At 44.7% G+C, this 14,524-nt stretch overlaps 1 protein-coding gene across 1 annotated transcript; it reads left to right on the top strand.

Moving 5' to 3' along the window:
• Positions 1-725: 725 nt before the first annotated feature.
• LOC123408571 lies at positions 726-2,065 on the top strand. Its single transcript, XM_045101647.1, has one exon. It carries the CDS (start codon positions 759-761, stop codon positions 1,983-1,985), a length of 1,227 nt encoding a protein of 408 aa, XP_044957582.1. The 5' UTR covers positions 726-758; the 3' UTR covers positions 1,986-2,065.
• Positions 2,066-14,524: the final 12,459 nt, after the last annotated feature.

Raw genomic sequence — 14,524 nt, forward strand, 5'->3', positions numbered from 1 at the left:
CTACACATTTTTCTAATCAGATTTCGTATATAACATGTTTAAATTGGATTCACGGTTCAAAAGATATTGTTATTTGAAAATATATATTTATTTTAAATAGACTTCGGAGTTATTAACGCATATGTTAGGGGTGTTTATGTGAAAGTATAAAAATAATTCGTTTTGACTGAAAGATAGGCTGCGGGTTATTTATCGTAAAAGTTAGGTTTTTTTTATAAAATGCGGACAAAACGGATTGCGGGTTGATTCCATGAAAACAGAAGGGTCTTTGTGCAAAACAACAAAAAAACGGTTCATTCTTATCACTTATATTCGGACTGCGGGTTGATTTGGGTAAAACGCATGGGGTTTTACGTAAATTGACCGACGGCGTCCGACAGAAATGATGCGCGCTTTATTATTAGGGAGAGATATAAATCCGTATGTATTTTTCTGATGAAACTTTTAAAAATACTTATATTTAGGAATGAAGGGGTAGGTTTATGTAGTTTACTTTCTAGTTTTGGACGTGGCAAACTCTTAATAGTTTACAGTTTTGGATGTGGCAAACTCTTGGCTAGCGCCTACATCTCAATCAAAACAAACAAGGAAACTCTAGGCTAGCAAGGTACGTACGATACATCGGTACATACGGGATACGGCGTGCTGTTAACAAGTGTGTCCGTGGCCGGGTTGCCGATCGATCGTATCCGACTCCAACTTATTTTCTTCTGTTGCTTAAATCTTCTGGATTGAGAACAGAGAAGGACGCACGCACAATGGCGCCGCGGAAACACCAACGGAAGAATAATAATGCGTGGAGGCTACCGGCGGACCTCCTGCTGGAGATCATCGCCTGCTCCGACCCCGGCACCCTCGTGCGATGCGCCGCCACCTGCAAACCCCTCCGCCGTGATATCCTCCACCCCTCCTTCATCCGCCGTATCTCACAACCGGGAGGCATCGTGCCTCCGCACCACCTTCTTGCCTACCTCCACACTTGTCCGATGCGCAACAAGAGCCGCCACCAAGGACCTCTGCTTTCTCCGGTACACCCAGCCACGACCGCGGTCTCGTCCTTCATCGACGAAGACCTCGCTCCCTACCTGCTACGCCGCGACATCAGCCTCCTTCGCCGGTATAACCCGGTGACGTCGCGCGGCGGCCTGGTTGTCCTCCGCCGCCGCCGCGACATCAGGAAGGTCGAGCGGCCCTCCGAGTTCAATCCTGACATCTGCGTGTACAACCCCGTGACCGGCGACCGGACTTACCTCTCTGACCCGCCGCGCCTCAGCAAACATTGTTATCTCATGAAGTGGGTTCTTCTCACCGCTGCAGATGGCATCGGGTGTTCCTTCATGCTGTTGGTCGCCGACGTCCGCCTCTACAACAAAAGCATTACACTTCAGATTGCGGAATCATCAGAAGCGGGTGGCACAAGTTGGGGGCCACTTATTATTAATCGCCCCAATCGCGTCTCATCTGGGTGGATCCAAGACGACCGCGAGGCCGTTGTTCTTCACGGTGGCATCATCAACTGGCTACTCTCACATGTCAACAAAATCCTCACATATGATATCCACGCCGAGAGGTTGAGAACGACCAAGACTCCCCCCACCCAGGGTAAACATACCCAACGAATTCTAGGCACGTCGTCAGATGGGTGGCTGCGACTAGTCATTGCTGAAGGATTTATGATAACCACATGGCTTAGCCTCTCGTCTGGTTGGACCCGAGAGTCGGTGATTGACACGGAGCACAAGCTGCAGTCACTGCATCCATATATTTCTCCTCCAACATGTATGGAGATTGAGTTCGAGCGCTCAGGAGAGACGAGTGGCGTAGTGCTGCTGCGGGCATGTCGTCATGGCCAACATCGCTGTCTTGGCCCGCTCATTCTCCTTGACCTCGAGACAAAGGAGATGCGGAGGCAAAACTCTTATCCTTCCTTGTTGTTCGAGCTCGACCTGTTACAACTGTTACAAAAGATGAAACCTTTTCTGTAAATCGATGGTTTGATCAGAGTGCATAACTGCATATACTACATTTTCTGTAAGGTGCGTGTCTACCAGATGATTGTATTTTCTGTTTTATATCGCCCACAGGTCATTCAATTTATTTTAAATAATTTCGGATGAGAATCTTGCGCTTGAGATCATGCCTCAGAAGTAACTAGCAAAAATGCCCGTGGTAAATATTTTATTCTATTTATTAAGTTATTATTTTAATTTTGATACATTTTTTATTTTAACTCATCATATTAATGACGTGTAATTACGATTACACTCCCGCAGCATCTAGGCGGGCCGTTCGATACTTTTAATCTTGAGAAAATCTAAGTGGTGTAGGATGCACAGCCGTCCTCCCGTGCGGCGGCTCGGACGCCACACGATTCCTTTCAGGGCAATGCACGCACGCGTGGACGTGAGTAGCTGTTGCAGTTTTCCTACAGTACGCAGTGAGGTGCTTTCCTCACATAGGGGCTGTAGCAGTAGTCGACAGCTGGTACAATGCTTTTCTTTTTCATCTAGCATTTGCTATGCAAAGTGTTGTAGTACTATGAACTGTTATAGGAAGGAGCAGTGGGGTAGGTGGTGCCAGGAGGCAGTGACGTAGAGGGCAGGTGCTGCCATGCTTCTCTACTAGTACGACTCATTTGTTTTAAAATATATTTTTTATTTTCAACCTGCTACAGTATACGATCAGGTACACGTATAATTTAGCTTTACAAAATAACCGGTCGCTGGATGGAATTTAAATGCAAGGGTTACAAAATAATGTGACAACTAATTTTTACAACAAGTGACAAGCTTATATGAAACAACTGAGTAGAATTAAATTAACGAATACAACAAAATACTATCACAACTAGGTTTTAGAACAATCTACAAGCTTTTTATGAGATAACATGACAACTAGGTAGAGTTAAGGCTCGTAAGTACAACAAAACACCACGGCAACTAATTTTTATAATAACTGACAAGCATTGTGAGACAATATGGCAACTAGGTAGAATAAAAATGGCAAGCACGACAAAACATTTGTGGCAACTGAATTATATAACCACTGACAAGTTTTATGAGACAACATGACAACTAGGCAGAATTAAAAATGACAAGCTTAGTACATGAACAACATAAGAAAAATATGGCAATTAAGCTATTTTTTGTCAGACAAGTAAGTGGTTGATAATGTGGCAATTGAATGAAAAAAATGTGACAAGTACGGATCGGAAAAACAATGTCGAAACATATCAACATGAGATCTAGTTTCGAAGATCTCGCTGCGACAAAGTCAATGGTGAAAACGGATCATCAATCGAATTAACGGTTTTGGAGATAGAACTTTTTAAATTTCAAACATTAGAAAAAATTTGATGATGTCATTCCATACACACATGATGACGAGAGAAAGAATCTGCGGCAGCGTGGTAGTACTTAGCTAGTACTAAGAGGTGTATTACTCATTGCACCGTGCATGCTGCACTTTTTTTTGCCATGCATGTACGTGTCTATAACAGCCGCCGCACGAAAACACCATTGTGCGGCGCCGCTGCCTAGTCAGGTCCTTTAATCTTTGATGAGAAATACTACAAAAGAGAAAAGGAGATGTTGAATGGATAGTCATTATAACGAAGATTTTTATGCAGATGTTGAATTGTCCACACGTGTATATTATTAGTATGCGTTTATACAAACACTGAATACTCAAAGATATAAGATGTAAGATTTACAATTGATTATCTTCAGTTGATATATGATGATGTCTATTCGCCTGATCGGGATGCCTTTATACTCAAGCATGCCCAGCGCTAACAATGCAGCTCCAGCGCCCTCCTATTTTTCATTTGTGTCGTTCATTTACCGTCCAGACCGTCTCCTTCGCCGAGCGCCCGGACGCCAGGGCCAAGGACTGGACCACCTTCTACTACGAGGCCGAGGAGAAGAAGAGCCGACGACGTCTAGAACGCGTTGCTGTGCCGCCGCCGGTGCGCCCACGTGCTGCTGCACCGCCTCCGCGTCGCTTTCGACGACTGCCACTGGTGGAACGAGCACCATGTTAACCAGTGGCTCTCCTACGTCAGCCTGGACACGGTCCGGTCCGGTCCGGTCCCGGTCCGGTCCGGCGTTTGGACCGGCCGCCGGCGGTCCGGTCCGGACCGGACCGAGCTCTCCAGCGGGCTTTTTCCCAGGGACCGGACCGGACCAGAGCAAAGCTCGATCAGTCTTTTAGGACCGACTGGACCGAGTCCAAACCAGGTCCAGCTGCTGCTTGCTATTACTTAGCTACAGTTTTAATACTCTGGTCAAGCTTTTTAAGCATGTGTGGGTATCTAAACCAGCTCCAGCTGTAGTTGCACTTTAAATAGCACTAAACCAGCTCCAGCTACTGCTATCTAAACCACCTTCAGCTGCAGTTTAAATAGCAATAAACCAGCAAGAATAACTAAATATCACATGTACAAACAATTCATGTATAAACCAGCTTCAGCTGCAGTTTAAATAGCAATAAACCAGCAAGAATAACTAAATATCACATGTATAAACCAGCTTCAGCTGCAGTTTTTTTTGTCAAAACGATAACATTTGGACAGCAAGCAGTGGACTAAATTAGGACAGCAAGAATAACTAAATATCACATGTACAAACAATTCATTTGGACAGCAAGCAGGACTAAATTTGGATAGCATTTCATTTGTTTTTTGAAAATCAAAACAACGGATTTAGATAGGAAACATAGCACAAATAAGATTCATAGCACAAATATCACGATTACGAACTTGCAATGACAATTTAGAATCCATGTCAATTGACAAGTTGAATATAACACAAATTCATAGTTCATTACTCGACAAGTTCGAACATAACACAAATTTAATCATTGATCTCGTCCACAACGGGTAACTTGATGGTCTCAACATCATCTTCTTCATTCTCATCCTTCGGCTATAAGTGTGTAAGTTAGATAATTATCATATCACATACAACAAGATCAAAACTGGCAAGGAAGATACTCGAAACATACCACCATATTCAAGTCAACGTGTGCACCCTTGATATAACTTGCAGCACAAACTAACGCCTCTACCATAACCGGCTTTAAAGAACTCCGGTAGGCATCTAGTATGAGAAGTAGTTCGAGGATGAGAAGTTGACAAGTTTATATATAAAGTTCATTTGTAGGAGTTGACATACCTAAAATCCGTCCGGACGTGCTGAAGGTAGATTCCGAAGACACGGAGGTAGCCGGCATAGCAAGGAACCTCTTGGCTATCTTGGCCATAATTGGGTACCTAAGAGCATTAATCTTCCACCAATCAAGAATATCAAGACATGTATCGGCAGCGACAACTTCATCCTCTAAGTAGTTCCTCAACTCACTCTTTGATACTCTTGCTGAACGGGCTGATAAGAAGGACTGGTACCCAGCTTGAACCGGGATACTAGGAATGCTTGTAGTTGTAGATGAAGAACTTGCTCCATTTCCAGCTCGCTTATCTTGGGCAACACATTTGTCATACAAGGCCTCCAACTGTTTCTTCACATCACTCATTTCATTTCTGAACCTCACAGTTTCTTTTCCATATAGTTCTCCAAAGGCCCACTCTATGTAATTCATCTTGTACCTAGGAGAAAAACAACAAGTATTCTACTAAAAACAGCAAGTATTATACTAAAAACAGCAAGTATTCTATTAAAAACAGCAAGTATTCTACTAAAAACAGCAATTATTCTACTAAAAACAGCAAGTATTCTATTAGAAACAGCAAGTATTCTACTAGAAACAGCAATTATTCTACTAAAAACAGCAATTATTCTACTAAAAACAGCAAGTATTCTATTAAATCAAGTTGATGAACATAAGTTGCTAAAACATACCGTGGATCAAAGATGGTTGCAATCACCATGGAATCGGTCCTTTCTTCCCAATATTTGTCAAATTTATCCAACATCTCTTCACCCATTTGCTTGTAGTGCTCACTATCACTATTAATTGCATGTTTGATTGCAATCTTGACACCAACAATGTATGGGTAGAAGATGTTCGAAGTGGGATATAAACTTCCTGAAAATGCTTTTGTCACCTCGGCCAAGCTCTTAAGTAATGGAGAGATAAGGTCATACATGTCCCACTCCGCGTTTGTCGGTGCCCAAGCATAGTTGGCATTGGAGTTAGCATGAGAGGTCAAGGCTTCCTTGTATTGACGGGCAGTGCTAATCATCTTATAGGTTGAACTCCACCTTGTTTGACAATCTAGGTGTAAATGGTTGCCAACTTTGACACCCATGCTTTTGCAAGTGTCAACAAAAGCGTGGAGACGAGAAGGTGACCTCTTGAAGTACTTCACCGTCTCTCTCAAACTCTTTATCAAATTATCTAAGACATCTATGCCATCTTGCACCACCAAGTTGAGGATGTGTGCACAACAACGGATATGAAAATATTGGTCTTCAAAGTCATTACCTACAAGAGGTAACAAGCGTATGAGCACAAGTAGCAAGCATAGGAATAGGACCACAAACAACAAGCATAGGAACAAAATCAGCAAGCATACCTCTCCGGTAGAATAACTTGGCCTTCAAAGCTTCGATTGCACCATCATTGTTTGAAGCGTTGTCTAGTGTGATGGACATAATTTTTGTCTCAATATTCCAATCTGTCACACACGCATAGAGAGCATCCGCAATGACAATTCCAGTGTGAGGAGGATCCAACTCTAGGAAACCAAGTACACGGGTTTGCATCTTCCAATTATCATCTATATAGTGTGCAACCACACACATGTAAGATAAGGTTTGGTTGCTTGTCCATAAATCCGTGGTTAGAGATATGGAGCTCACACCCCTTAGGACAGATTTAAGCACCTCTTTTTCTTTCTTGTAAACCCTCAAGCACTCGGCTCGTATTGCCTTCCTTCCAATGGATTTATAATTTGGATTCATGCACTTCATTAGAATGTTGAACCACTCATGTTCAACCATTCTAAATGAATACTCATGCACACATAGCATCTTAGCAATAAGCTCCTTGATGATTCCTTGGTCATAATCAATGGAGGGGCTCATCGTTGGAACACTTGATTCTATTAAAAACAGCAATTATTCTATTAAAAATAGCAACTATTCTATATAAAACAGCAATGACTCTATATAAAACAGCAACTATTCTATATAAAACAGCAACTATTCTATATAAAACATCAATGACTCTATTAAAAACAGCAACTATTCTATATAAAACAGCAACTATTCTATATAAAACAGCAATGACTCTATTAAAAACAGCAATTATTCTATATAAAACAGCAATGACTCTATTAAAAACAGCAACTATTCTATATAAAACAGCAATGACTCTATTAAAACAGCAAGTATTGTACCATTGGTTTTGCGTAATTCAAGAGTTGTTTGGATGGCAGCCCTAGCCATCTTGGCCTTGTAATTCAAACATTTCAAATGATGCCTTCCAATAGTTGAGGTGCTGCCACCTTTCTCATACGCATACTTATTTGGACAATAATTGCAACAAGCCTTCAACACAATTTGTCCGGGGTTCTTCAACGATGGCTCCTTGACCTTGTGAAAATGGGCCCAAACATCTGATATTGCTCTAACAGGAGCATTGGCTCTTGGCCTCTTGTTCTTTTTCTTCTTCCTTTCTCTTGCTTCCTCCTCAGAGTCCTCACTAGAGACGACATGCACAAGTGATTCCTCGGACATAGTGTCACCACCTTCTAGTTCATCAGCTGATTCCTTGTACCCATCTGATGTATCATCATCCGACATATCACCACCTCCTTGCAATGGCGGGACCACAAACAGATTATGCTCGTCATATTCCTTGTCCTCGTCCTCGGCATCCTCCTCGTCCTCGGCGTCCTCGTCCTCGGCATCCTCGTCCTCGGCGTCCTCCTCCTTCTCCTTGTCGTGTAGCACCTACCACACATGATCACACAAATAAGGAAAAACATCTATATGGTTATATGGAAATATGGCTACATCAAGCATCAAGGAAAGGAATCATACATGACTAACATGAGGCAGCTTCGAGCCGGAGGCAGCGGCTTCCGCGGCACGCACACCGGCACCGGTGCGATCGGGGAGACGCGGAGGAGGCGGAGGGTGTTTCTTTATGCTACAAATAAACTCTCCCATTGGGGCATTGGGAAATTCTTTTGCCTTCCTAATCCGCGCCTTATGCTTGCCCTTCCTCGGAACCGGCGGAGGCAGCGGCGAATCTTGCCTAATTAGGTAATTAACGCTCTTCGCCTTTGTCTTCGCCTTCCCATTCTCCTTCTCCTTACCAGCCGCTCCTTTTCCCTTCACCATTCCCTACAAAAAAACCACATCATAGCAGTTAGTTAGCACATAAATTACAGCAGTTAGTTAGCACATAAAACCACATCATGGGCTCATGGCTACTGAAACAATTAAAGCAGCAACATTTTCTTCAGAAAAAACAGATTTTTCATAAGAATACACCACCAGCACCGGATTAAAGCAGATTCTACACCACCAGCACCAGCAGTTCAATAAAAGAACTCTGAACCACCAGTTCCAGTTCAGGTCAGGTCAATAAGAGAACTCTCAACCACCAGTTCCAGTTCAGGTCAGGTCCAGGCTACTGGTTCAGGACTTCAGGCCGAGGCTCCCGCGCAGAGGCTTCTCGCCAGTCGCCACGCACATCAGCACATGCCGAGAAGGAGGGAACCAGGGACAGGGAGTGAGGGTCTGACCGTCTGAGGGACATCAGCACATGTCGAGAAGGCTTGTGGGCGCGAAGCCGCGAACCAGAGACAGGGAGTGAGGGACAGAGGGAGTGAAGGAAGGAGGCGTGGTTACCTGTTCCTCCTCGTGGCGCTCGGCGAGGAACCAGGGGAGGCGGGATCGACGGCGTGGTCGTGTTGCGACCCCGACGTGAGGACGATCCTCCAGCTTGGACTAATAGAAGACGTCGTCGTCGACTCGTCGCCGTCGGTGAAGTAGAGAGGACGCAGAGGAGCGGACGCCTGCGCCGTCACCTTAGGGTTAGGGTTAGGAGCCGCCGTGCAGGTGCAGCGAGGAGCGGAGGAGGGAGGAGGAAACGACCGTGCAGGGTGCAGCGAGGGCCGAGGAGGACTGGACGAGGGCACGAGGCCACTCGTTTTGTGTTATTGGGCTCGGTCTTTTCGTTCGGCCCGGTTAAAGACCGGACCGGACCGATTTTTTTTCGGTCTGAATTTCTGGGCCCGGACCGGACTCTTTTCTTCTTGGGCCAGGACCGAGCGGGCCTAAATCGAACGGGCCATGAGCGGGCCTAAAAGCCCGCTCGGTACGTCCAGGCTGACTCCTACGTGCTGCGACTCAGCAGCCAGGAGCTCCACCTCGACCTGCGCTTCTAGCTCGGCCCAGTCTGCGCGTGCGAACCTTGTGGCAGGTATGGGCGCGAGGGAGGGGACGCCTGGTATGAGATGCCGAGGAACCTCTACTCCTGCGCCGTGTTGCGCTCCCTGCGCCTCAGCTACTACTTGCTGAACCTGCCGGAGGCTGCCATCAACCTGTCGTTCCTCAAGACGCTGCACCTGACCGCCGTCGACGTCGGTCCTGGGACCTGCTGCGTCGAGCGGTTGATCGCGAGCTTCCCCTCGCCGGAGTCCGACACTGGCGTGGCAAGAGTCTCCGTCCTCGACAGACGCCTCCGCCGGTTCGCCCTTCGGTGCTGCCACGACGTGGAGTCCGTTGACATCGACGGCTCCGAGTTGATCTCGCTGGACTACTGTGGCTTGGTCCCCGAGGAGGAGTTCCTGTCCCTCGACGGCGCGCCGGCAACCATCATGGCGAACCGGCAATAATATTTTCGTCCCTGGACTGCATCGAGACTGTGGGTTAGTTTGGATCAAATATAGGGGGTTTTGTGTAAAATGTAAAAAATGATTCGTTTCCTGACTTAAATCCGTACTGCGGGTTAATTTCAAAAAACAACAGTTTTTTTTTATAAAACTATCACGACGGACGACAGAAGCATTAGCTGCTTTATTATTAGGAAAAGATCTGCTGGGACCTCCTCCCACGTCGCATCGCCCTGCCTACGACCGAGGGTGAACCATAGCCACCACCGCCGGGACCCCATCCTTCTCTCACCTTCCCTCGCCGCTGACTGGATGCACGGACGTGCTAAGCCCGATCTCCTCTGGCGATGGTGGGATTGGTGCGTCTTCCCGCGGGGCGGCCTTGGCCCCGGCCGGTGGCCCTTGTACTCGTCCGGTGGTGCAGTGCGGTGGCTGCGGCTAGGCCTGCTGCGGACGACCTTCTCCTTTCTGCTTGTGGCCAGCTGGGCCCCTTCCTACCCATGGGCATGCTTTGGGTTAAAAGGAGAAGCCTTTTGCCCTTCGTCCGTCGGGGGCTTCCGGTGTACCGTGGTGGTGGCGTGGGGTTGTTTGGGATGCCGGGGCAGCCCTGGTGGTGGGATCCATGGTGCTCGTGGGCAGAGACCGTAACTCAGGTGCGGGCTGGTTGTCATGGATGTCAGGGCGACTAGTGTTCGATATACGATGATGTTGGTCTGGCGGGTGTCCTGGTGATTGGTTGCACCACTTTTCGGATGCGGAGTTTTATTGCGTGGAGTCACTCTATATACTAGATGACACCCCGCGCGTTGCTGCGAGAATTGTAGCAATAACTTTTCATTGGCCTCGATAGACACACATAGTAGGCATAGCAAAGAAGGAACGCTAGAAGACTACATTAGTATGAAAATAAGAGAAACAGGAGCAACACAAAGCTTGAACTTGACATGGGTCATAGAGAAGATTTCTTTTACTTAGAAAGAGTACACCAGATATTTATGCAACATTTGAAAATTGAAATCGACCAGAGCAGCAAAGCACAACTGCAATACATGAATCTTGCCAAGGAGAAAAGCATGACACCCACGTGCTTTTGTTTGAACATCCGAATTTCAGAAGGCTTGTTAAAAAATAGATGGATCTTTAGCTCTTAAAGCTGAAAGGCAACCTTGGTGTAGACAAAAAGATAGAACCAAAATAATTAGTGGCATCGAAGCAATCTCTATAAGGTATTGTAAATGTAATCTGCACGGGTCAGGTTGTGTGATTGATGAAGAAAAGGGTTCAACAATGAAAAGTGATAATGTACCTCTGTTCCGAAATATAATATGTTTTGGATATTTCAACATGGATAAAATGGAATGAAATGAATGAAGAGATACAGTTAAATGCGTCTCGATACATGTGAATAAAAAAATGTCAGAATTTCTTATAATTCGGAATGGAGTTTATAACTGATTAGAAGATAACTCCTACTCCAACATTAATTTCTTGTGTACCAACACACACATGTTCATATCTCTTATTTGTAACCCATACCTAATATGTCATGCAAGCACATCAGTGGTAGTAACGACAAAACAGACCGCGTAGTCTAGTTTCCTGAGAAGACTTTCCGCTGCCTTAACTTGAATATATATACAGATATTATGAGTAATCTAATGTCACACGACTAATTTTCAGTTGTGGCATTTTACATGCCTTAATTTCCTTGAAGTGCCTTCAATCTGTGACTTTAATGATCAGTCATTTCCTGACATTCATTTTGTTGTTGGTAAGTCTGAGTGGTGTTGGTCTCGATTTATTTTTCTTGCGCCTGCGTCACTTCTTGGTGTCTACATGAGAATATGTCTTTTGTGTCATTGCTGTCAATTTGAGTGGATTCAGAGATCGAATTATGGCATCAGAAGACAACTGTAATAAAATCAGCATACTGAATATAGACATGTCATAAAGAATCAACAGGTACACGATGACATGCATTAGGGGGAAATTTATGGTGACCTTACTTGGCGAGCCGTCGGCGCCGGCAAGGGCTCAAGATTAGTTCCATCCAGCACACGGGTACCACCCGGCGATGAGCATGGATGACACATGCCAGCATATCTGTCCCGTAGAGCGAAAACCTACTAAATCAGAAATGGAAAGAAACTCATCGAGAATTCGAGATTGTGTAGAACGGGGAGGGGATTCAGAACGGAGCAGGGGCACTACCTACCATGCTCCGAGCTATGGTGGATGTCACAGGGATAACACAATTGAGTAGGGGTATGGATCAGTGATGGGGATTCAGGTCAGAGCAGGGGCACTGCCTGAGAGTGTTTGTTCACGTGCTTCCAGTCATAGAGGAAGAAGGGCCATCTTTTTCAATTAGCAAGTGAGTTCGGAAGTGTTTGTAGTTGAGAGTGTATGTACGTATCTATGAACGCTTTCTTTTTTCCTTGCATACATAGTGTGTTTCTAGAAAAAGAACTTATTATTAACACTAAAATATCATGGATATATCAAGGTAAAAAAACGAGGATGGGCGACTTGACTAGTACTATATATCAACGTAAAAAAACGTGGATGGGCGACTTGACTAGTATATATCAAGGTAAAAAAACGTGGATGAGCACGTCCAGGGCCTTTACCATTGGGTGGCGTCGGTCACGCTGGGCCACCCTCCCGGATTTGTCTGAATTGGCTCGACTATCGGTGGCGTCACCTATCTATCGGTCGATGGCGGCGGCGGCGAAGCTTGGTAGATCGGCTCGGGCTGTTGCGGAGGTGCAACGCCGCCAGCTCTTGTCGCCAACAAGGCTCATCCACACCCAACCGCTGGTACATTGCACTCCGTACATGAGGCCATCTCTACGATGCTCAAACAATCCGATGTTCCGTCGTCCAAGTAGTATGAGGCCGCCACGTGATGTCACTGGTTCATATTTGCCTAAGAGATCGGCAGTGTGGCATGACATGAAGGGAGACAGATGGTCATCAGAGAGACATACAGCTGCGGCCGTGACTGGGTGAACCAGCGAGAAACATACAGATGGTCATTCGTGGAGCATCCACATCATCATCGGTGTAGAGGTAGGCAACGATACGAGAAGGAATGATGCCATCTGTTTGGGTCACACGGGCGGATGAAAGACTGGCTAAGGATGTCGCGGCGAAGGAGCTTGCAGGTGGCGGCGCAACTGATGAAGATCGAGGTGTCGGTGTGCACAACAATCTCGAGCACGAGCACCACCTGAAGCTCGCATCCGATGGGCGATTCACGCACTTCGTCGGCGTTTCTGCGGCGCCATCGATCATGTCTGCGGACCAAGCTAGGTAGCACGTAGGTTGTCTCTTGGTCCATACTCGGATTGGGAAGCGACCAGCGAACTATGGTGCCATCGTCCCCGGAAAGCTGGACCCCAATCTACTGTATGATGCAAGCAACAAATAAATGCGGTGCGTTCTACTCCCTCTGTTTCTAAATATATGTCTTTTTAAAGATTTTACTAATAAATTACATCGGAGCAAAATGAGTGAATCTATATTCTGAATATGTCTATATACATCCATACGTAGTCCTTTAGTAAAAACTGCTAAAAACATTTATATTTAAAAACTACTACTGTATGGGTGGTCGTACTGGCGCCGGCAAATTTAGGAAAAAAGCACCTAGTTTTTTGGCATCTCATTCACACGTTCAATCAATCACACTACCACCGAGGGTGTGCAAAACATGGAGACCGTTATTTGAAAATTTGTTTTTGGAGTTCAACGTCCATGTAGACCATTTTTTGAAAAAAAAAATAATCTAAATTCATCAAAATTCATATTTTTATGTTTCAAAACATAGTGAAAATAATATAGATATACATGGAGGTATAATGCACATGTGTGTAAATTTTCATTGTGTAATACGTAGAAATGAGGGTGTGCAAAACAAAAAACAAATATGTGAATTTCCAACACAAAATAATGTTAATCCCTAGAGTACATGAATTTGTTTCTATTAAAGTCATAATTCATGGTATCGTCCTGGATTTTCACACACACATATGCCTATATATTTATCATTTCCACGAATAATATTATAACTATTCGTTTTTTCTCTCAATTGCTCAAGTGTAATTTGTCTACCCACCATACGTATGTGTTCGAGAGAGAAGCCTCTAGTAGAAACTATGGTTTCCGGATCTACTTAATCATATTGCTAAAACCAAAAAAAAATTGCTGCATTTTTTTACTTTTCTTTTGTCTATCTATCATTAATCTTCGCAAGTAACGAGTTGAAATGGATTGGCAATCCTCTTTCTTGCGTTGGATGCAAGTGTCCGCTTTTATGTGTGTAGTTGATGAATGTGGGAATACACGTGGTTCTCTTATTATTGGTTCCATAAGCTTGGTTGTCTACGAGGAAAATACTTATCCGCTACTATGTTTGAAATATCCCTTTTATGAGCTTGATGTTTGCTATGCTAGTGGCCATGATGTTAATATGTAAATATGAATTATGCTTATGAAGATACACCCGCTTTACTTCCTTATGTTAAGCATGAAATTGTTGTTATTGCACCTACACATAATATTCCTATATCAACGAAATTTGCGTTTATTAAGGATTATATTTATGGGTTGCGTATTACCATTGCACATGATGATTTTAATGAATATATAATATGCATGTATTTGCTGCTCCTACTTGCAATTATTATGAGAGAGGAACCGGACCATTCCGGC

The sequence above is a fragment of the Hordeum vulgare genome, chromosome 7H (assembly GCF_904849725.1).
Source record: "Hordeum vulgare subsp. vulgare chromosome 7H, MorexV3_pseudomolecules_assembly, whole genome shotgun sequence".
NCBI classification, from domain to species: Eukaryota; Viridiplantae; Streptophyta; class Magnoliopsida; order Poales; family Poaceae; genus Hordeum; species Hordeum vulgare.